The 24,390-nt window shown below is 37.8% G+C and overlaps 1 protein-coding gene across 2 annotated transcripts; it reads left to right on the forward strand.

The window, feature by feature from the left end:
• Window positions 1-809: 809 nt before the first annotated feature.
• Window positions 810-23,243, forward strand: LOC105042268 (uncharacterized). 2 transcript variants are annotated; one of them, XM_073253591.1, is made up of 11 exons: window positions 810-1,051; window positions 3,007-3,309; window positions 9,110-9,187; window positions 9,280-9,869; window positions 16,116-16,727; window positions 16,880-17,034; window positions 18,735-18,949; window positions 19,040-19,173; window positions 19,287-19,642; window positions 19,740-19,843; window positions 21,910-22,714. In XM_073253591.1, exons 2-11 carry the CDS (start codon window positions 3,024-3,026, stop codon window positions 21,930-21,932), a joined length of 2,553 nt encoding a protein of 850 aa, XP_073109692.1. In that variant the 5' UTR covers window positions 810-1,051; window positions 3,007-3,023; the 3' UTR covers window positions 21,933-22,714. The 2 variants fall into 2 exon arrangements, with proteins under 2 accessions (XP_073109692.1, XP_010917702.3); XM_010919400.4 differs by lacking the exon at window positions 21,910-22,714 and adding an exon at window positions 22,721-23,243 and having other exon boundaries at window positions 812-1,051.
• The last annotated feature ends 1,147 nt before the right edge of the window (window positions 23,244-24,390 follow it).

Here is a 24,390-nt window from a genome sequence, read left to right on the forward strand (position 1 = left end):
TTAAGCATAACATTATGAATTCTTCAATTTCACAAATACTGTTCATGACTCTGGGATGTAGTTGGAAGCTCAATCAACTTATGATATCCTAATACAAGATTATTGTGGCACATGGATATGACATTGAAATTTTAAAGATATAAAACAAACAAAAAATATAGCTATAAGTTTCAAAAAGAAATGAGTCCTCTAATCGTTGAATTATTTATTTAGCCTCATAACGATATCTCACATTTGTAGGTGATATGATTTCCGTTATCTCATTACTTGCTTATAAAAAAAAATCGGGACTCGGGAGAGGGGGCAAGAGAGAGAAATAATATTTTTATCTGGTTTAGATATTTGAGAGCTATTTCACACATGTAATGATAATTTATTGTTCTTGAACTCATATATAATGTAGCTTGTGAGATGGTGACATTATAATTTACCATATTTTGTTGCCATATGCCAAGAAAGTCATCTTTGCCATGCAACCATGTCTGCCAATGCAACAAATTAATACATACCAGTACTTATAGCTCTATTTCTTCTTCCATATATTTATACCTAAGAATCTCTAAATATCTTATAAATTCATAGCTATCCATGTAGTTGGTTCATGACTCGTTTGAGTTCTCCATAATCTGCTATGATGCTGAATTTCTTAGATATACTGTAGATCATCCACCAATTTTACTACTCTCTTTTTCAGTTATAAATATCATCATCGTCATCATTTTATTAAAATTTAAAAAGATACGTGCACACATTTGCCAGAGAGTACCGTTAATTCCATGATAGAACTATCTCCGGGCGTTGCCGTCGGAGGGCCATGAGCGCTACTTTACTCGTGGACGGTTCCACGCAACCAGAACCAGGCCACGGGAGAGCACGTGCGATGGGCGTGCGCACCTTGGAGGTGGTTGGGCGGCTTCACCTTCTCTCTCGGTCTCCCCGCGGCTTTCCGCTTCTTTCCATTTCCTCTTCTTTCTTCTCGTATCCTCCTTCGGACTCCACTCCGAAGACCTCTCCAACAATTGCCGAGCTCGACCCCCGTCCTCTCTCCCCGGTGAGATCTCATTTCACCGATCCCTTTCTCTTCCTTTTTTTTTTTCCATCGAAACCCTAGAATTCTTGGGCTCCTTTTCCGATCTCTCTCGCCGGAACCAGAATTTCAAGCTTCTTTCTCGAATTGCTGGTATATAAAACCCTAGATCGTCGATGGAATCCCTAATGCTGCGGATCGCAGTTGCTTATTGCCTGACAGAGAGTGGATCATAGGGATCCTCTTCTATTCCACGCTGTTATTTTTCTTGGATTTATAGCGATTTCTTGCGAAATTCTGGTTTCCGTGCCACTTTGATGGACCTTTGAATAAACGCCTTCGTTCATGCATTCTGGGTTTTGATGGAGTTTCTACTGTGCCTGAGTAAGCCACAGGATCGCCATAAATGGTTGTTTTTGATTAGTTTTTACTCTATATTCGTCTCAGTCGAGTCTGGAGAGGTTTTTGGACTGTCTAGGTTTAGATTTATGGTTTCCTGATATGACCCTGGGAAAACTCTGATTGGTGGTGTTCTTTTGATGGTTCGGAAGAGTTAAATTGGGGTTTAGTTGTAGTGGAACTGTTGTGTTTGACACGATGCAGAGGTGGAGCTATGTAACTACTACTGCTCTATGTTACTTATATAAACTCTTGCGACAGTAGTCAATAGTTTTGTATTTAGAATATTGTTGGTGAGCGGTGCGTTGGGGTTACTATGGTAATGTTATTATTGCCTTCTAACTCAATTGTGTCATACTCCGCCAGTTACTATCACCCACTGACTCAGAAATTTGCATTCTCCATTGCACTTTGAAGCTTGAAGAATTAAGAATACTTCTTTTATCCTTTATTAACCAAAATATTTCATGCTTATGCATTTGACTTAAAGATTCCAATTCCTACGTACATTGTCATTCTTTAACAAAATTCACCGCTACTGATTCCAGTGCTAGCAGTCTTTATTTGCATCATCTCATTATTGTAGTTAATATTTTTATTTACTCTAATTAAATGTCCATGTATTTTTCATGTAATCGTGTTGCATGGAACATATATTGCTTCATGCTTTGTTTGTGCGGTACATATTGAATATAATGATAAACCTAATTATTTGGGTCTAATTGATATTTGCTTTACAGATCCATATTTGCAAATCATTTATATTCAGGATCACGTCCATTATCATCCCAAGCTTTTCCAGATCTCGTTTATGAGTAGCTTCCATGTTTTAATCTTTTTCTGCCTTGGTGTGATCTGAGCTCTTCTACCTGTTGGGACTTCCCCAGATTTTAGCTGCACATACCCATACCTCTTCATTTAATTCTTCATTATATTTACTCACCTATAGTTACTTCCAGGCTCCTGCTATTCGGCACCTTGTCATTCCTAGTTTTGCCACCATCAACTTAGCATTCTAAACATACTTTCGTATGCTTCCACTTTCTTTTGGCTGAGTTTTTTTGAAACATACAATGTTGATGTTGCCTAAGCATGCACCTATCACATACCACTCTAGAATCATTTAGTCATCCATCTGATTTCAGTCTATCATAGGTGTCTTTACCCATCTTACCATGCTCCTGTAATAATATATCCATTATACCAAAATGGTTGTGTTGTGGCATCTTTTGGCTGTCATGTTCAATGGGGCAAAATGTCGGTTTCTGTTTTCACTGATGTCCTGCTCATAGCACTGTGATTTCCTTTGGCCGTGTTTTTTGATGGGAATATTATATCAATTTCTAACTAATTGATATTTTCTTCCCTATTCTCATTCATATATACTTTCATTTCTATGTACCTATTATCTTAAATTGATTCCTTGAGTTCATGTTGGACCCTGATAAAATCTTTTAAGGCTTGTTCAGTTTTGTCCCATGGAATGGGGATTATGATATTTCTCATTCAATATTCTGAATTTTAAGATGGGAAAGTATATATTCTATTCCTTGATGGGATCTAAAGCTTTTACTTTGCAGGTACCTTGGGTGGAACTATGAATTTTATATTGCGAACTGCCCAACCTGTAACTTCAGACCTACCCAGTGTTCCTGAAGCTGAACATCATAAAGAAACGCAGCCTACACAGAAGCGAGCTACTACTTTGGAGGGTCTTATTGCTGAAGATCGATTTCCAAAGTCCCCCACAGGAAAAGATGATGGCAAAGACAATGATGGAGCTAGTGCTGTAGGTGCTGAAGCACAAGATTCAGAAAATCAAGTTGCTTTTGGGAACCACACTGATGTTACAGAAGATGAAGGATGTATCATAATTCCGAACAGTATGTCCTCTTTTTGACAAGCTTATGGATAGATGGATAAACCTAAATGATGACTGTATCAATGCAACTTGGATTACAAAGAATTCTGATTTATTGTTGCTAAAATAAAGGGAGGTTTCATGGTTAAATTGATTATCTACAGAACCTTCTTGTGACTATTGAGAATCTTTGTAAATGCTTCTTCCATAGCTGCAATAGGAATTTGCTACCTGAGTGCTGAATAACACTTCTATAAATATTTCCAGAATATAAATTTCAGAATCTATAAACATAGCTTTGGTAGGTTATTCAACTATATAGATTTCAATAGTGCATTACATCTTGTTCTTCCATATACATCTCATTCGTCAGTTTTTTTTTGCCTGAAATACCGAAAGTTGGAGTGAGGCTGTTGAAACTAAAACTTAATTGGACTGATCGAAACTGAAACTGAAACCAAAATCAGATTGGACTGTCCAATCTGATTCTGGATCAGTTAGGCTGAAGCTGAACCTTATACTGCTACAAGTGTAGTGGAAATTGCTTTGCATCTGAAATATATATCTGTTCACAATATCATGTAAAGGATTATATACTTGAGCAGAAGGGGGAAGCTGTCTGTATAGATATTTCATGTTGCAGTAAAGATTGAATAGGAACCTATGAATCTCTCATCACACTCCCCTAATGGGTCCATTACACCTAGTACTCTTTGTTATCTCAAAGGAAGACCAATGAACTATTGCTTTATTTGCGTATTCATTATGAGAGAGCAACTTAGAAAAAGGTTTCATCTAGGATGGGCAACTATCACTTAGACTTTGTCCAATTAAAAGAACAACCCAAAGTGTTTCTAGGGGCTTGGACCAATGGTTGTTATTCTCCTCAATCTAGAGGAACATTGGTTTTGGACTTGTTTAGGTACTGTAGGCACATAAGTTTCTGCTACTAACTGACGGGCATGATGCATTTCCTGGTAGCAATTGCAGTACAATGTGTTCGGCTTGCAGGATGATGCTTATGGTGGAAACAAATGCTTGTTAGGGAGATTTGAGTCTCCACTCTCAAGGGTGTCTAGCTGCCATGGATTTTGATGATTTAGACCTATCAAAGATTTTCATGGAACAGGTGTTTCTTCCAGGGCTTCCTGATGTGGCCAACGTAGTGACAAGTTGAATTGTCATATATCTAGATGGCTTGGTTGAGCCACACTGAAAGATAATTGAGTGATCCTATGTACGTAACAAGTGGGGTTCTTTCTCTCTAATGTGTTGGAAGGAGGACTACGGGCATCAATAGTGGGAGTCTGTCCATCAATACACATTCAAAAGGTTTCTCAAGGCAAACTAGGATATCTAACATTCATTTATGACTGGATCACATCAATCCATCAACTACTTTTTGCTCTTGAATCACAACTATTAGAAAGACACATAATCTACCTTTTTGTGTTGCTTGGACTGAGCATCACTTCATTAGATGATGAAATTATAGCTGTCCTTGAAACATTTCTTGAAGGATTCACTATGTTTGTTGCATGAAATTTTATAGGTTGATGGGATCAAAACTATTGGGCAAACACTCCTTGATTATTCGATGGGATTACAAATGTTCATCAATTACCAGTTCCCCTTTAATTGCCCATATGTCTGATTCTGTTGCATCTACTGAGTAACATTTCATCAATTGATGGGATCAAGGTCATCCATAAAATAATCTTTCCTCTAAATCAATCATTGGCACTGCAACTGTCAAATAGCATTTCATCAGTTAAGGAGATTGTAGTCATTCATCAAATATTGCTTCCCACGAGTCAAACATGTGCACCATAAATTCCAAATATTTGTGAATATAGTTCAAGTTCTTAGTTTACAATATGCCAAAAGTCATTTTTCTAAGTTTACTGTAAGGTTATGAAGATATTTCAACCTTGCATTGCTTGGAAAATGAATCTGAATTATTTGGAAGAGGAGAAGTTTCCAAGGTTGTTAAATTGTGGTTCTTTTTGCAGAAAGAGCGGGGTGGGGCATTGGGGGGGTGCGTGAGCAAGGGTTTGGGAGCTTTTAGTTCATCAAGATCTTGTCTTGCATGGAAAGCTAGGATTTTACAAAGTTGTAATTAGCTTAAGCAATAAAGTGATGGAGAAACTTTTAATGATGTCCCTACTACTTCCAAAGTTTGCTATTCTTAGGCTTACTTCCTGGCATTTGAAATGGGTAATTTTGTAATATGTGTAGAGCTGTCAAAATGGCCGGCCCGGCTCGACCCTAACCCACGTGGGTTGTGATTATGTAGGCCGGGCCAGGCTCGGCCCACTTGTTAAAATGGGGCGTATAAACCCAGCCCGGCCCTAGCCCATGTGAGCTACGGGTTAGGGCAAAGCCAGGCCACTTCATTTCAGCAAGCAGATGAGGGGGGACGAAGGCAGGGGAGGGGGAGCGGAGGGGGGGGATGGAGAGGGCATCGAGGATGAGGGCGTCGAGGAGGATATTCGCAGTGCCGAGAGAGGGGCGGAGGCGGCGGCGCTTCATGGACTGAAAGAGCTGCTCGGCAAGGTGGGGCTGGTGGAGGCGGGCTGCGGGTGTAGGAGGAGACTGCAGTGTCGAGGAGGGCCTTCGATGGCGGGTGCTTGGGGCGGAGGACGTGACGGTGGAGGAGACGAGGGCGGTCGAGGGGGATGAAGGAGAGGAGGGACTGGGCATCGGCGAACTTGTGGAAGTTGAGGAGGGGACGAAGGAGGGTGAGGAGGGAAGGGAGGGCGGCTACGGGGTTGCTTGAGAGGGCCGGGAGGCGGCGGCGATAGAGGTTGTAGAAGGAGAGGGGGCCGGGGCTGCAAAAGGAGGGGCCGGCGATGACGGCGGATATGATGGGAGTGATAAAGGGTGGGGAGAGGTGGGGGAGGAAGGGGGCGACTAGGTGAGGGATTGGCCTAGGGGACTGAGGGGAGGGGCGGAGGGCTGTCAATATAGGCCGGCCCACGGGTTGATCCGGCCCTAACCCGGTTCAGCCTATGGGCTACAGGGGCCAGGCCAAAAAACCCATTTTCATAAATGGGCCAGAATTTTTCAGCCCGACTCAGCCCATTTTTAGGGCCAAATGGGCTGGCCCATGGGTCCTGGCCAATTTTGACAGCTCTAAATATGTGATTACTTTTAATGTGTCAAAGAAATTTTCTAGTGCGTGTATCTAAGGAGAAATACAAGACATGGGGAATTTTGGGAATTGACATGGATGCCAACTTTCTTCCAAGATGGATTTCTTGGGATGTTGGAGACAGGATGCCATGCAAAGCTGGTTCATGAAGTTCTGGTTTATCAAAGGGATAATAGGATATGATATCCAAATGCGGCTATGCAGACTGGAAATATTTTGAAGTTCCAATTGTCCAACCAAGTTACTATCTAGTGGAAGGTCTTGGCTGGGGCAATTCTGCATACATCTAGAAAGCACGATATGGATGCAGCATACAGATATGACATGACATGGATACGTTTATATGGCAAATTTAGAAAAAATAAGATATGATATGGATAGGATATGATAGTAAATATTATTATTATTTACATAATTGCTACAGAACATCCAAAAAGCATGATTGGTTTATCATATAACACTGTATATTAACATTCAACATCAAGGAATCTAAGATAGCTCACAAATGAAAAATTCAGTAAATATTTAATAGTATAATCAAGATAAATCTAGTAAACATATGTCAGTAGATATAAATGCAGCAAAATTCTTTATCCTGGAAGTATAAATTTAGCAAGGCAGCAACATAATTAAAACATATGCGGCAAAACAACAATGTAATTCTATTATGCAAAAAAATTCAGCAGCATCCGCATCATAGTAAAATCATATGCAGAAAATATCACACTATCTCCAAAAAAATGAGATGAGGAAACAACTCTCCAATTTTTCCACATCCTTACCATTGTGTGATACATATAGATGATAAATACCAACATTAGACATAACAAGAAGGGTCTATAGTGCTGGTAGAGGTGAATGAAAGGGAAAAACCAAAAAAGGCTTTGAATGAACTAGAGGGAAAAAAACTGACCTTAGTTAGCACATTGGGGAGAAAAACATGGTAGCTTACAATAACTTTTTGGCTGTGGAGACAAATCCAAGTTAAAAGCCGACTTGGGCTAAGCCTAATAATGCATTAGCATATCAATAAGTATCCTAGAAGTATCCCTAGAGTAACCTAGAGGTATCCAAACATATCCTAGGAGTATTTGGGGAGTATCCGGATGTATCCCAGAAGTATTCAGATCCTATTTTAATTTAAAAAATTCAGGATAATTCTTTCCCATATCAAATACATATTGGAGCTGTACCCAGGCCATGTCCATTTCTAATACATATTGGATACAGCCACAAGTTGTTTTTGGGGGTGCCTGTGCTTCTGCATACATTAGAGAAGTGGAAGTGAGCAAACTTCATCATAAAGATATAAGAGTGTATAGAGCTCTTAGTCTATGTTCTTTTTCAAAGTACGTTTCGAACAAATAGTTGTTGGGCACAAACACCATTACTTGCCTTAATAATAGCATTAGGTTAAAACCTGGATCTGGTGTAGATGTGTCAGTAGATCTTGAATGTAGGATCTTCAACCCAAAGTTGTTTGTCATATATCTGGAAGGAATAGACGAAGCAAATCTTTAAGGGGAGGTCATTCTTAAAAATGAGAAATATGTGGATGACAAGAAGAAATTCAGAACACGGTTGAGACTGTGCAGTTGGAATAAGGAGCCTAGCCTATTATAAGTTAACTGCCAAAGGTTGAAATTCCGAACTATTAAAGGAATTGATGAACTTAAGAAGTGCCACTTTGCTACAGATATGTTAATTTATTGGTTTCACAAAGTTTGAGGACCCTACCTTTTTTTCTTAACTTTTCCCCTATTGTGGCTATTGGATTTTATTATATTCTAACAATATCGACTTTGTGCCCAGGAACATGGGGACAGCTTACTGTCTCCTTGGGCAGGGTGTGTTCCCCCTAAATTATCTGGGACTCGCAGGAGCATATCCAGTGTTAGCATACATATATGCAGCTTATGTTTTTTTCTTTTTAACATTCTGACTGATGTAGAAAGCCGGATTAGTTAGTCTACTTTTGGGTATTATGCAAATTGAGATTGTTGTGAGCCAGTTGATCAACAGTATACACAAAGACCAAAATAACCAAGAATCTTCATACTTGTTATGGCTTCATGAATTATGCTATACTATTTACTCTTATCCTATTTGGTGATGGCTTCATGAATCCTTTTACACCATGTATTTCTATTGTTAAACCTTAACTTTCGTGTTTGAGCTTTCTGTATCTTTTTCCTTGAATACTGTTCAAGTCAGACCCAGTATTGTCCTCTAACTGTGCTGAACTTTCATCCTTGATCCTGCGGCATTCATTTACTTAAGCAATTAGTGGATATTGTGTGTCGGACTTTGAACAAATAAAAGGGAGATGATTATCATTCACACATGAGCCATCTGATGATGCCTGTGAATGAGGTGATGAATTGATATTGAGATCTTCATTGGATGTTGGTTGCTACGTAATGGTACTATATCCGTATTACTTTTGTTCCTTATTGAAATATACACTTTCCCATCTACCAAAGTTGATCATTTTGACTCACATAATTTCACATCTTGCCCATTAAAAATGAAACATTTTGCTTAGGTTTCTAAGCTTAGGTTACTATAAATTATTCTGATTACCATGTCCATGAGATACTCTCCATACTTCTATTACAGTAAAAGATTTTTCTTATTGTTTATTTGGTACTTGACTTTACACTTATAGTGGAACTGCCGGACAATTGGAGCAACGCATCGGATGTACTGCAGTTGCGGTTGTTAGACCGTTCTTTCATTTTTCCTGGTAAGCACATTTCCGGAATATTTTTTCTCGGTTGATTCTATTACATCCAAAAGACTTTTTTTTTGGGGTGTCTGATCTATTTCTACCCCCAGGTGAACAGATTCATATACTGGTATGTTTATCAGCATCAAAGCAGGACACAGAAATCATTACTCCATTTAGAGTTGCTGCAGTGATGTCAAAAAATAGTAAATCTAGTCAGAATGGAAACCAACAAGAGAAGATTTTGGGGATTAAATCCAGTTCTGCCAGTGGGGAGGGTGATGCCAATGGCACACATGAAGAAACTGCTCATCACAGTATAAAAGATGATGGGGAAACTATATCAACTGGAAATGAGATGACTCCTCGACGAGTTATCTCTGCAACCAAATCTCTCCTTAGGATGGAAGATCATAAGCAGCAGACTGAAAATTTGTTGGAAAGATTTAAAAATTCTAATTTCTTTGTTAGAGTCGCCCGGTCGGGTGAACCACTTTGGTGTAAAAGAAATGTAGCAGAACAATCTTTGGCGAATTCTGATGTGGCAGGGAGAAGCTTCCAGTCGATTGGAGGATCATTGAATACTTCAACAAGCCTTCTTAATGCAGTTGTTGATAAGGGAAACTTTGATGGTAACACATCCGGTGGACTGGCTCGAGATACTGTCAAATGCTACTCTTTGTGCAATGGTGACATAGTGGTATGTTTGAGAGAGCATTCTATTTTTATGCATTTTATAATCAAGAGATTAGATAACATTTTTAAAATTATAGTCATAATATATAAAATCTGTTCATTTCCTTATTTTTCATTTGTTCTTCTTCCCATATTTTCCCATTGGTTGGCTGAATCTTTTTATTTTAATACTTCTCATGAATAATGCTGGTTTGAGTACATTATTAGACAAATTACATACTTTTATGGCATGCCAAACTTGTGATAAGGAAGATAATTTATTTAGACTGTGAATGAATATATAGCTGACATTGTATTCCTATTTGTTTGGCTCTGGAGAACAACATTGGTAAATCTTTTGTAATGAAATGGTGTTAGTAGTTGATCAGTAGGGTTTCACTATTTTATGTAAATCTTTCCTTATCGTGTGTGCTTTCTTTTTGTCTTCCATTTTTACTCTTAAATAACACGTGCATGCAAAGTTGCAAACACTTGTGTGACATGTTACTTGCAAGCACATCCATTTTTGTTTAGAGCCCCTCACATATAAATATGTTTTCTAGTTCATAATTTGAGAAATCAGGATTCCACATTTATATTTCATTTGCGTTCCCTTCACCTACTACATTAAATATATTTTGTTAAATCTGGTATCCTACAAGGAAATTTACGTGCAATACTTTCTGAGGTCCATATTTCTTATTTTTAGTAAAGAAAATTGTTACAACCAAATCATTCTATTTTTTGCTGCCACTATTTTATTTCTGTAGAGATTATTCCATTTTTTTCAACATAATCTAGAAGAATGGGACTCTATTTCACTTTGACTTTTGGACCTAAAATATCTGCTAGGAGGTGAACACAATCTTCATAGTTTATACAGAACCTTGTTATTTTCCCTTCTTGTCTAGAATCTTTCAAATTTAAGAAATTTTCTGATGGTCACTACCTGGAAGGCAGAAGCATGAAGTTGAATGATGACTGATGAGGAAGGTTTCTTGACCGGGTAATTGATCTTCTGGGTGTCATGACAGGCCCTACGCTTGCCAAAAGTTTCCTTGGCCATGAATTTGAAACTGATTCTTAAAAGTTGATAGCTACAATAAAGATCCATTCCATCCTTATAGGAGCGTCTTTGGGTTAGAGTTTTGCTAAAACTGATCTTATTTTGATGGGAGAAATTTCATATCAATCATATTAAGATATGATTGGAGAAAGCACTTCAAGACTCCATGTTCAACTTTAAAGCTTTTTGAAAAATGGATTTATGCTTAGGAATTAATTAGAAATTTCGTTTGACTTGATCTCTGTTTGAAATACCATGGTGGTGTACTAGTGAGGTATTGGCAGCCTCTGTATTTATGTACCATGGTATGCCCTTGTATTTGCTCATGATTTGCTGATACATGGTGGTACAGTGGCAGCATGAGGCTTTATGACTTGTGGCATAGTCAGTTTTCAAACCTTTCTTGGCTCACTGTTAAGCATGTAAGTGATTAAATTGAGTAATATAAACTGTGTGTTAGTTATTATGCATGGGCTAATGGGAACAATTTAGAGGCATAAATAACAATTGTAGTAATAACTTAAATGGAAAAGTAAGGGTACATGGGGTATTTATAGTGTTATAAGGCGTCTTATAATGAATTGGATGCTTTGGTGCCTCTAGAATTTGACTAAAAATGAACTAGGACAAGAATCTATAATCTAGCATTAACCTCGCTCCTTAAGGGTGAATTCATATTTTTTGCGACATCTAATGATGTCACAAGTTTCAACTATATAGGCATATGGTTGCCATTAGATGACTCCTTAGCCAAATAAGACTCAAATAATGCAGTTTTCAGTCTGATGGCATGGGTTACGCTGCTAGAATACCATATAAGGGCTACATTGTGGCAAGTCATAGCATGATCCGCCAACCCAAACTGCCATAAGTGGGTTCATGTTTTCATTAACAGGTCCGTGTCATAAACAGGTCAACTTGACCTAATGTATTTATTAACCTTGTCAAGTTCAAGTTTAGAATCTTAACCCATTTAACCCATTTTGACACATTTAATAGTTGTGTTGGGTCCTGTTTGACCTGTTTACACTTGCTTAACCTTTTTAAAATCAATTTAATCTATTTAAGATATGTTTAACTGTTCATCCTACTTTGATCTGTTTATTAAATGGGTTGTTGGTCCAATCAGGCTACATATTCAGTAAAAAGGTTTAGTCTGGTTCTAGACTTTTGACCCATTTAATAAATGGATCGGATTTGGGTTGACAGGTTTTGACCCAACCCACATCTAGCTTGACCCAACCTGATTACCGCCCGTGTCTGCCATCCATGTCTGCCATCATAATATACATACTCAGCAACACTGTCACAACCTAGTTTTTTGGTCATAACTTCCTCTATATCACCAATTAACATGATTCAGGATGCATTGGAAAACTACCTAGGTCCTAGATGCTGGATGCAATGGAAGTGGTCCTACTCAAGAACTCTGTCAATGCTGATTATGTTGAAGCTTTGAAGTTGCCAACATCCCGACATTGCAAAAGTTCTGTAGGTAATTTTGAGTCAAGTGCCACCATCTGGTCATGTTTAGCAATCATCTTCCCAAGGTTCTCCATGGTGCTTGTGTACAATTTGTTTGCCATTTGTAGGAATCTTGATGTAGGGGCATTTTTGGCTTGCATCAGCTAGCTTCACTTTTCTCTATCATTTTGATTTCTTCTATTTCCAACATAGCACTTTTCTGTTGTTATGTTTCCAATGATCTACATAGTTTTTTTTTATACTAATTTATTTAAAAATATCAGCTAGATAAAAATTGCCATATAAATGAATTAGATGCTTAGAGTGTAGAGTATAAGAATCATGTGGTTTTCTTTGAACAGAACAAGAGCAAGGAAGACGATTGTGTGATTTATGGATATTGTTAATTATAGATACCGTTACAGGTATAGACTTGTCAGCACACAACAGAAGAGGATAAGTTGTGTTTGGACTACGTGGGTCAAATTGTTAGTTTATTTATTGTTTATTTTAACGAGATTTCAGTGAGGTGCCAATAATTGGAGATGAATTTTGGTATTGTTGATGTACAGAAATGTGCTTAGAGTGTAGATTATAAGAATCATGTGGTTTTCTTTGAAGAGAACAAGAGCAAGGAAGACAGTGGTGTGATTTATGGATATTGTTAATTATAGATACCATTACAGGTCTAGACTTGTCATCACACAACAGAAGAGGACGAGTTGTGTTTGGACTATGTGGGTCAAATTGTTAGTTTATTTATTGTTTATTTTAATGAGATTTCAATGAGATGCCAATAATTGGAGATGAATTTTGGTATTATTGATGTTCAAAAATGTGCTAACTATTGCTAGATTAAAGTTATAGGCCATGGTATTGAGTTATGAATGAAATGGAACAAAGAGAAATGACATAGATTTTGTCCAATTAATCTAGCTTTATGTGAGGAAGATAGATCATGCACATAATTTTTATTTCTTATGCAAGCTTTTGGATATTGATATGCAAAAACAAGGAGACTTCATATGTATTAACATAACATAATTAATATGAAGAGCTCTTCTAATGATTTCAGTACCTTAGTTTCATTTCTTATTGGTATCCAATTTCTTGCTAAATAATGTTTAGTTCAAGTAATAAGTTTGGCTATGCATATGAAAAAAAAATAGTTATTGAATCTGTTTTATACTTCTCATGATAGAGGAGAAGAGTAATGGAAACAAGTAAACCAAAGGTGTTTATTGTGAGATATATATATATATATATATATATATATATATATATAGAGAGAGAGAGAGAGAGAGAGAGAGAGAGAGAGAGAGCCTGGTGCGGGGGGAGCAAGTTTCCAGTTGCAGTAAACCTGCCTTAAAGAGTTAATGGAAGGCATGTGTTTGCCTACATGTGCCACATATGAACTAATTGCTGATATTCAAAAGAATTTGCATGCATAACAAGCACTACCCCAGCTAAGGGGCAGGTCAATTGGTCGAACTGAGAAGATCTATATCTGTATTTGTGCTGTGTATAGTTTGGACAAGGTGAGTCAATAATTGTAAGGGGTAAATAAGAGAAAATCAGAAAAAAAGTTTTTTTTCCCTTCCTCCATGTGGGAGGAGGGGGGGCGTGCGAGGGGTTGGATCGACTGGAGTCTCTAAATAGGAAGCCATCTAGGAAACCAGACAAGTTGAGGAGGAAAAATATGAAAAAATAGTCCAATCAAGATTTTATCTTGGTACCTAACTTGTATTGGTGCCAGCTTGGTACGACGTTGGTATGCCTGGTATCGAGGTTGGGTTGGGTATAACAATACTCGGACCCTCTTGCACCACGTGCTGGTTTGGTAATAGGCCGATAGATTATGCCCGATACATACGGGTACGGCATGCCATGATTATCCAATACAATGAATTGTTCAAAGCAAGATTTTTCATATCATGCCGAACCGGTCGGTACACCCCGTATCGTACCGGACGGGCAGGGAACCGGCACGATTCGGCCGATAAATTCGGTACACGGACGGTACGGAAGGAAGAAAGAGAGAAAGTGAGAAAGAGAGAGAGAGAAGAAGAGAGGGGAGAGGTGGGAGCCGCCGGAGGCCGGCAGTGGCCGACTGTGGCCGCCGGAGGGCTTCCGAGCCCCGTATAGTCCGATAGGGCTTTCAAGAGAGTGAGAAAAAGAGAGAGAGCGCTCAGAGGGGGGGCGAGGGACCTACCGGACGGACGGCACCTCCGTCGTGAGGCCCTCGGTGGCCGGCGAGCCGACGGCTTGAGGGCAGTCGAGCGGGCAGAGCCTCTCCGCGGCTCCGCCCCCTTCTTTTTCGAAACAGACGACCATCTCTTTCGATTTTAGTCGGCTCGCCGGCCTGAGGGCAGTCGAGCGGGCAGAGCCTCTCCGTGGCTCCGCCCCCTTCTTTTTCGAAACAGACGACCATCTCTTTCGATTTTTTTTTTTTGGTTTTAAACTTATGAAGTCGGCAACCTAGTTGCCGACTTAAGGGATTTTTAAAAAAAAAAACATAAAAATCGTGAAGCCGGCAGTTTGCCGGCTTCACTTAAAATTAGGTTTTTTTAAAAAATTTGTGAAACAAAGACGATGCCCCTGTTTCACGCCCGCGGCGCCGCGCGCATGGACTGCGCCCTCCGGCAATCGCGGCGGCCAGGGGGGCCGTCGGTTGGCGGCCCCCCTGGCTCCTTCCCCTCTCTTTTTTTCTTTCTTCCTCTTTCTCTCTCTCTATTTCTCTCTCTCTCTCTTTTTTTCTTTCAGTTCGGGTCCGCTTGCCTTCATTGGTTTGGTACGGTACGAAATCGTATCGAACTGTACCGCCGACCGGCCGATACGGCCGGCAGTACCCGTTCAGCATACCTTGGTTCAAAGAGCATGGGATGTTGTTTTTCTCCATTGCATATGCTGGATACCATTATCTAAAACGGTCTATTTGGATGGCACTCATTCCATCTATGCAAGATACTCAACCATTTGAAGTTGTTGAGAACAGATGCTGTTGTGCAAGACTTAAGAGAAGTATCGGGATTGTGACTACTAGAGGTAGTCAAAACCCTGTTAATCTCGGACAATAGATTCCATCAATAAGGTGGTTTTTCTTGTCCATAAAAAATATGGTGGGACAATAAATTTGTGGCCTCTCTCAATCCCTGATATTTCTTAACTAGCTTGTTCCTTTCTCAGAACCATCCTAAGATCATTTTGCTGGATAATACAACTTGATGTCCAAAGAGACCTCAATAAATAAATTTAGCGCATAACTGTCAAGACAGAGAAGATGTATCTGACAGGGGTACAATATCGGCAAAAAGATGGACAATTTGGAGCTCCAAATCAAAATAATCCTGAATCCAGTAGATCCATTCCACATGGGAACTTCTAAAAGAGAAGGTCCTGAATCCAATTGACCATTGCTGGAAAGTTATTTCTTTGGTATATGAAATGTCCTCTTAATTTATTTTTTTTTATAAAAAAAAGAAGCATCCTCTTAAAATCTATTTTTCTTAAACTTCCTCCTATATTATGGTACTAGGATCCAATTCAAGCATGTTTAGGACAAATATTAAAGTGCCTTTTAAGATGGATTGCATTGCTCATGATTATATAACTCACTGTTGATACTCTAACCATTAAATGCCAGTAGCTTTCCTTAAGCATCACATAATAAATTTTCAGTTAACCATACACTGTTACAAGTACTGATTATCATGTCTATTTTTGTCTGTTGGAAGGATTCAGGTTCTTTTACAGGTGAATGTTGGAAATAGCAATATAAAGGACCCTGTTCTTGAGGTTCTTCAATTTGAGAAGTGCCAAGTTAACAATTCTGTTTCTGATAACTTCAACGATTCACCTGTTCCAAATCATGAGGATCCATGTAACGAACTGCTTAGCTGGTTGCTCCCTTTGGATCGCACTCTATCTCCTCCACGTCCATTATCGCCTCCTTTAAGCTCAAGTGTGTATCAAAAAACATATTCATCCCCTGGCGCACAAATTTTTTCCTTTGGTCATCTTAGAAGCTACTCTATGCCTTCACTTCCTCAAGTTTCTGGACCACCTTCATCTGCTGTTCCTCCTTCCAACTCAAGACCAGCATTTGATCTTGAAGATTTTGACTGTTTTTCACCAGAGAAGCCAACAAGGAGCCGAGATGTGGGAAATATGGATCTTTTATCATTTCGGGGTGTTTCTTTGGAGCCAGAACGGTTTTCTGTTCACTGTGGGTTGGAAGGTATATACTTACCTGGCAGGAGATGGTCAAAAAAACTTGAAATTATTCAACCATTAGAAATCTGTTCTTTTGCCGCTGAGTGCATTACGGAGGATCTTATTTGTGTCCAAATAAAGGTATAAGTTCAGTTTTTTTTCCTTCTTACATTTAATTATTTTTTTATGATTACCTTTTTTTGACAGCATTACATTCTTTATTTTGTTCTGGGAATCATATGTTACTTAATTCTGCAATCTTAACAGGATAGCATTTATATTTTGTTCTGCAGAATGTTGCGCCAGCCCATATACCAGATATTATTATTTTCTTGGATGCGATAACTGTTGTCTTTGGGGAAGCTTCGATAGGAGGTCCATCTTTGTCCCTCCCAATTGCAAGTATTGAGGCAGGAAATGGTCATAGCCTACCCAATCTTGTCCTCAGGTTGGTCTCAAATAATCTCGCTGTTATCAAGAATGTGGTTATTTCCTGCTTTTATTTCACACATATATACATGCATTGTATGTACGCATGTACATCTGTACATCGACAAACTTGTACTTATCCAAATTTATAGCTACCTTGATTGGTAACTCTGCATTGACTTGAAGATGGGTTTCAATGTGTGATGCTGGCACGAGGCATATAGAGAATCTGGGACTATGTGCTATTATGTAATTACAAAGAATTGATAATGATGAAATACATAAAATCATTTAAATATGGCTCAGTATAGTGAAACTCAAAAGCCTATAACTTAGATAGATGGAAATAAATAGAACTTACTGAATGTCCCAGGGGTTCACATGTCTAGATTCGAGTGCATTTGCAAACAATGTGTGCACATAGAGAGGCAGTTGCATATTGAATGATTTTCACGGCTGGATTTTGTTGCCTGTTATCTACCAGCTATATATACCTCTTGAGCACTGTCAGTCAAAACTGGATACCAGATTGCTAACTTATCTATTATACCGTTCATTCGCAAGTCTTTTTTTATAAATGTTATTCAGACATATCTCTAGAACTAATATGATGCATATAGATATGGATATGTGGAATGTTGCTTGCAAAATTTGGACGGGATCTATGCATATAAAGTCATACTTGGTAAATCCAATATCATTGTTGTTTAAATCTTATCATTCACTATTTGGATCTTGCGATCCAGATCAAAACGGCCCTAAACTATCTAGATATCATCCTGGATCGGGGGTCAGTTTAGGATCACAAGATTTAGCTCCGTACAATGGACTGTACATACCTTTGGATCACAATAGCCAATTTGGTTAATTTTTACATATTAAATTATATTTAGGTCTATTTCTATAATTTCATTGACTATATGGTTCTTAAATTACGTATCACTAATAAATCTTGAATGATAAATTAGCTAGTTTGTTATTGGAGTTCATAGAGTTAATGATAACATGCGAGTTTTTGTACATTGACACCCATATGTTAAAGTCTTATCCTGTTTTATTCCAACATTCTACATAAAAGGATAATTAAATTGATAGCTAGTATCTAAACATCTTGAATAAATTGCAGAATATTTGTTTTATTTGAAATACCATGTAAGGAAATAAATTAGTGAAAACTGTACTTGTTGTATGTATGCTATTTATTCTTCAGGCATCCACTTTATTCTTAACTCATATTTCAGTTTTCATATTTCTTTTGTATTTAGGAATTTCTAAAAGAAATCAGGAAAAATCTTATGATCTACGATTTGATTGGTGGGCAAGAGTAAGGTTGCTCCACTGTGACCTAGCTGTCTCAGGTTTGGAGCACAAAAACAGCCTCTTCATTTGTGGGGGTAAGGCTGCATACATGTGACCCTCACCAGACCTAGCTGTGGTGGGAGTGATGATCTAATTCACTATTTGATCTGATCTAGTCCCCTCTATGGTTTAGGACTTGATTCCAATATTAACAACATTGTCTAGCATTTTCTGGCATTTGAAACACACAAGATTATTTCCTTGGAAGAAATATTTACAATTTCATTCTAAGTGCAGTCAGTAGTATCATACATTAATCCAGACAATTTGTTTAAGCATCCATTAGATTGTCACCCACACTCAGTGAAAAAAGTACTAGCTTCGTTTTACGCTTGCTCTCATGAGTACATATCTGTGCAGGAGAGGTGAGGAACATTCTTTCATTCTCAAACCAGCATCTACACTAAACAGAGATTTTAGGGGTAATGGTGAGACCAGCTTATTGCAACCACATTCTAAGATGAGTACGACAATGCCAAATATGCATATGATATCAAGAATCAGTGAAAGGGGAAGGGCTCCTTCAAGTGCAGATCTGTATGCAATACTAGTATCATGTCGCTGCAACTATACTGGTAATATTTTATACTGTTTGACACTAAATGCTTTCTTCAAGAATTTGTGCTATTTTTTTGGCTTGTAACCTGTGATTTCTTTTGCAATAGAATCAAAACTATTTTTCAAGCAGCTGACAGATTGGCGACCCCGCATTGCAAGAGACCTCATGATCACAGTAGCATCAGAATCATATCAACAAGCTGTTAGACCAAATGCAAGAGCACCCCAACTTCCTGTTCAGGTTTCTCCTGCTTTTTCTGAGTGCTTATTTCTCTTAGTAATGTGGACAAACATGTCATTACAGGGGACATGAATGTGTTCTCAGATTAATCTAATATTTTTAAATTGTTTCAGGTGTTAACCCTAAAAGCTACAAATTTAACATCTGAAGATCTTACACTGACTGTTCTTGCTCCAGAATCATCTACTTCTTCACCTTCCATTTTATCCTTGAACTCTTCACCAAATACCCCAATGAGCCCTTTTATTGGTTTTCATGAGTATATGGGAAGGATGGGTGGAGATAGATACAGTATTAGTATGCACAGACAGAGTTCGATGCCCATCACAATAGAATCTCAAAAAGCGAGTGATGGTGGTGGCATAAGATCAAGCTCCCTTGAGCATCAAACTGGTACAGTGTCTGATGTGATTTCAAGTGATGACTCAGGTTGTACACATCTATGGTTGCAGAGTGCGGTACCTTTAGGGTAATAACATATGCAACTTTTGTTCTTTATCCAAAACTGGAAAAGATATAGCTTTTGGAAAAATTACTGAGGTTTTTATTCTTCATGATCAACTCAGATGTGTTCCTGCACATTCGAGCGCTACGGTCAAGCTTGAGTTACTTCCGTTAACTGATGGGATTATTACACTTGATACGCTTCAAATAGATGTCAGGGAGAAAGGTATCGCTCTGCATAATTTTGCAAATTCATCTTTCCAACTTTTCTTTCATAATCTTGTCTTGTTTGCACATGACGATTATTGGGCTTTAAAATTTAATTATATTTTGCAAATATGATGCTGTACAACTAGTGATCCTGATTTGTGAGGACATATAATGTTGTCTGTTTTTATAAATTAATGTCAAGAAATAATAAAAGATGAAAGGCAAAAAAGATAAAAGGGGAAGGGCAGATCAACTTCATAGAGGTAAACCTCAAGCAGAGGCGCAAGAACAAAGTAAAGGAATTTTTTTTTTTTTAATAGTTGGTTACAACCCCTCAACCCCAAAAAAAAAAAAAAAAAAAAAGATGACAAAAGAAACAGACAGACACACCACAAACGAAAAGCATGCACACCTTTTTTTCCCAGTATCTGTGACGCTGTTAAACCGTCGATGCCATCTCTGGCTCATCAGGAGATATAATGTTGTCTATTTTTTTTACACATCAATGTCAAGAAATAATAAAAAAAGAAACACGAAAATGAAGGGAAAGAAGAGATTGACTTCATAAAGGGGAACCTCATGCAGGTGCACAAGAACCAAGTAAAGAACATAACTTTGTTTTTGTTGAATGGCTGCTTATGATGTATATAGTTGTGGAAATAGAACGCCTCCTTTCATCACCTCCACCTTTCTGTCTTCATTTTTTTTGCCTTTTCTTGTCTTTGTGACTGTTTGTACTATTTCCATCTTATTTTTATCTTCCAGCATGATTTGTTCTTTTGGCAACTTATGCATATACAAAGTTCAGTATAAGTTGAATCCTTGACTTCATTCAGAATTATGCAATGTAACCTATTTTGGTTGATATTCTTCAATAAGGGCACATATTCTGTCACTTATTTAAGTTCCCAACTCAATCTTAATTTTAATTTGTTGGTTAAATGCTTATTATATCAAATCTCCCTTGATATTTTGGCTTTTTTATTTAAATTTGTATGTTGACTTTACTATTGGGCATTGATTAGCTTTTGCAGTCATTTATTGTCTGCTTGGATGAGATCTTCCTGGTGGGTTCTGTTCTTTTAAAACTATGTATGAATGAATGCCTTAGCAAGAGATGCAGCAGCCAGCGACAATTTATCCCTATTTTTTTTGGGATACTTGGTCCCTTCTGATGGTGATTAACTTATCCATGAAAAATATGGATTAGTTGTCACCCAACTTTATCGATTCTTTTAAGACACCCCAATTCCACATATTTTTGGAACAAGAGCCCTGCTGCAAGATATAACATTTGCTGTACCTGATTGGTACCGTACCATATGGGTACTGAACCAATATACAGTCTCATACCGTATTGACACTCGGTATGCCTCGTCATCTCATACTGTACCATATACGGACATTGTAATAGGATGGTTTCAGTATAGGGTTTGGTATTGAGACAGCGAATTATTAAGATCTTCCTGCATCTAGAGGCCCTTAATCCTCCATTTTATTCAACATCTCATCGTATTCGTCAGCACTCAACAGTATCCCCTGTAATTTTTTACCCCTTAATATTTCATCTCTCTTATTCTTTATTTTTTTATAAAAATAAATCTTATTTTTACTGAAGCTATTTGGCTTGGAATTGGATGTAAATCATAGTTACCAAACAAACAAGAAAGCTTAGAAATAATCCTCAAGTTTTGGGTGCTGTCTTTTTTTTTTTTTTGGTCAAAATTCAAGTTAGGTATGTGATCTTTTTCATAGAAATCAAGGTTATCATGAAAGTGAAGCTGGATGTTTTTTAAGTCTAACTCGGGCTATTTATAAATTAAAAAGGAACGTACTGCCAACGTTTTTGTGAACAAGTTGTTTTGCCTGCCAAAACTGACTTTTCTCTATTTTTGGAACCGCTGAGTTTCCCTAATGTGAATTTCATGATTTATAATTAGCCACTTTAAATTTCTTTATGCATACTAAATGAGGAGGTGCTGTGCTTGTTGCTCATTTATCTGTTTCACTCCTATCATTTAAAGAAAGTTCTGCGCATTTGGGCGAAATAAGGAATTTTGTTGCATACTGGAAAAATTTCAGGTGCTACTTGGATGTGTTCTTAAAGAGTTGGTTAGAAATGTGGTAGAGTCTGCTTTTCCAGTTAGACTGTCTTAGCACCTGTCGGACATGCATCTGCATTATATTTTGAAAGTGCATGACAATGAATAACTTTTGTGCTTCAAAGACATTGAGCAGGCTTGGATACAATTGGAAGTTGAATCTAGTTTTGTCTTATAGATGCATTTGATATATAGTATAATCATAACAGTCAATTATTTCTGCATCATTTTTATTTAGATATGATGTGTCCTTGTCAGTTAGTACTGCAAGTTGACTAGGTCATGATTGTCTTGTTATACTTTTCCAGCGTGAGATTTTTTATACATGTAAAGGCAATTTGCTGAACTTCATTATTATTCCAGTTACTTTGAGAAAGAATCTGGCTTGAATTGTAATTATTTAAGCATATATTCAAATTCAAATTGTGTGTGTGTGTGTGTGGACTAAAGTCTATAAATTATGAATGCCATTTATGGATCTCGCTTCTCTTTGGAGTCCAAAAACTGCTTGTAGATGAGCTCTTACAGTTTCTGTATGGTTCCCATGGACACTGGCCGATTGAGAGAAAAGAAACCTGATGAAGCAAAATATTCTCGTGAGATTAAATTTGTATTTTGTAGTTTGAACTATTTGTAGATGAGATCTTACAGTTTCTGCATGGTTTTCCATGACTATGGCAGATTTGAGAGAGAAAAACCTGACGAAGAAAAATCTTCTTGAGAAATTAAATGTACATTTTGTATTTTACTCGCAGTAGTAAAATTTCATGAACTGCTTTTTGATATAACAGGGCTGACATATATGCCAGAGCAGTCATTGAAGATATATGCAACTTCCAGCATTGCAACAGGGATTTTGTAGTGCATGTAACCCTGCTCTATGCGCCATTTTGGCTATCTTAACTGTCTTGGTGGATCAAAACGTTGGCTGCGAGGTTATGTACGAAATTAGAAAGATGTTCATACCACGAGGTTGTCGGCACCAAATGGCCCCATCTCTGCCTACATGAGGACCAGTGTGGGTTGAAGAATGTTTGGATTGATTCCACATTCGTAACTGATGACGTGGGTTATAATTCCAGTGCTGACGGCATGGTTCCAGTGTACCCTTGTGAACAGACACCTGCATTTATTGTTGTACTCCATCCACTTTGCAGTGTCCTATCACCTCTCCCATATTTGAGAATGTGACAATTGTATCCTGTTCCTGTCGAGTAATTGTGATTGTTCTTCCTTGAATCTCAGAAGAAATCCAAGTTTGAGTGTGAAACTTGTTTTACCATGACATATATTGAAATCCTGTGCTTCTGTTCACCTAACGCTTGTATTGTGGACTGATGTGGTAATCCAATGTGTGCATATATGAGCCTGCCATTGACGTGTCACAAGGTCATGATCAAAATGCGGCTTCAAAAATAGATAACAGATGTTCAACTGGCATAAACAAGTGATAGTAATAAAAATAATTATGTTGTTGTATATAAAAGTTGTCTATGTTGATGTCGGTGAAGTTAGCCACGTTGGTGTTGGTGAAATTGGTTGATGTTGGTGAAATTGATCATCGTGGATCATTATAAAGTCCACATGTTTTCCCCCATGCAAAATAAATTATTGGAAGCTTTCGAATCATGTTTCTTCAAAATCATGAACAAGCAATGCTTTGCTTCAAAAAGATGTGCTCTAAAGTATTTAATCAAAGCTACAAACCATTTGACCACACTCCAAACTTGCTTTGATATCATGTAGAATGACATCCGATTTGGTGTAGATCAAATATATCAGCCTATGATCCAAAACAAGAACTGGTTAAATCAAAAAATATTAGTGGAAGAAAAATTTGAAAGAGAAAAATAAATATAATTAAAATAAAATGAAAATCAAAACAATGAGTTTGATTATTTTTATTAACAAGTCTAACGCATCTTTAAGATATCTCATCAAAATACTCTTTTCTTCTCTTAATAAAACTATACACTTTCACTCCTTCATAAATATAAAAATATTTCTATCTTTCATTGAAAGACACACTTCAGTATTTTGAGTTTGAGAGTCAACCTAACTTAATATTAACCGACATAAGAAACAACAATCCTAATAAAATTAGAACCGACATAAGAAACAACAATCCTAATAAAATTAGAACATGACAATGAATCTCATTAGACTAATCCTTTTTTATTTTTCTCTATGCTTTTCTTCTTTATGACTGGAACCACCACCTCTATCATGTTCCCAAAGATCCTAACCACTTCATCAAATCTTTTTAGTATCAGATAATCACCAACCTCCCACCTTCATCTCTCTCTCTCCCCCCTCCCTCCCTTGTTGACTCCGCTGTTAATGAATGCATTAGGCTATCATCCCATTGTCTCTTTCTTCCCCTCCCAACCTCTCTCTCTCCCCCCTCTCCATATCTATCTATCCGTTTCTCTATCCTTCTCTCCCCCTCTCTCTCTTCCAA

The sequence above is a fragment of the Elaeis guineensis genome, chromosome 3 (genome assembly GCF_000442705.2).
Source record: "Elaeis guineensis isolate ETL-2024a chromosome 3, EG11, whole genome shotgun sequence".
NCBI lineage: Eukaryota > Viridiplantae > Streptophyta > Magnoliopsida > Arecales > Arecaceae > Elaeis > Elaeis guineensis.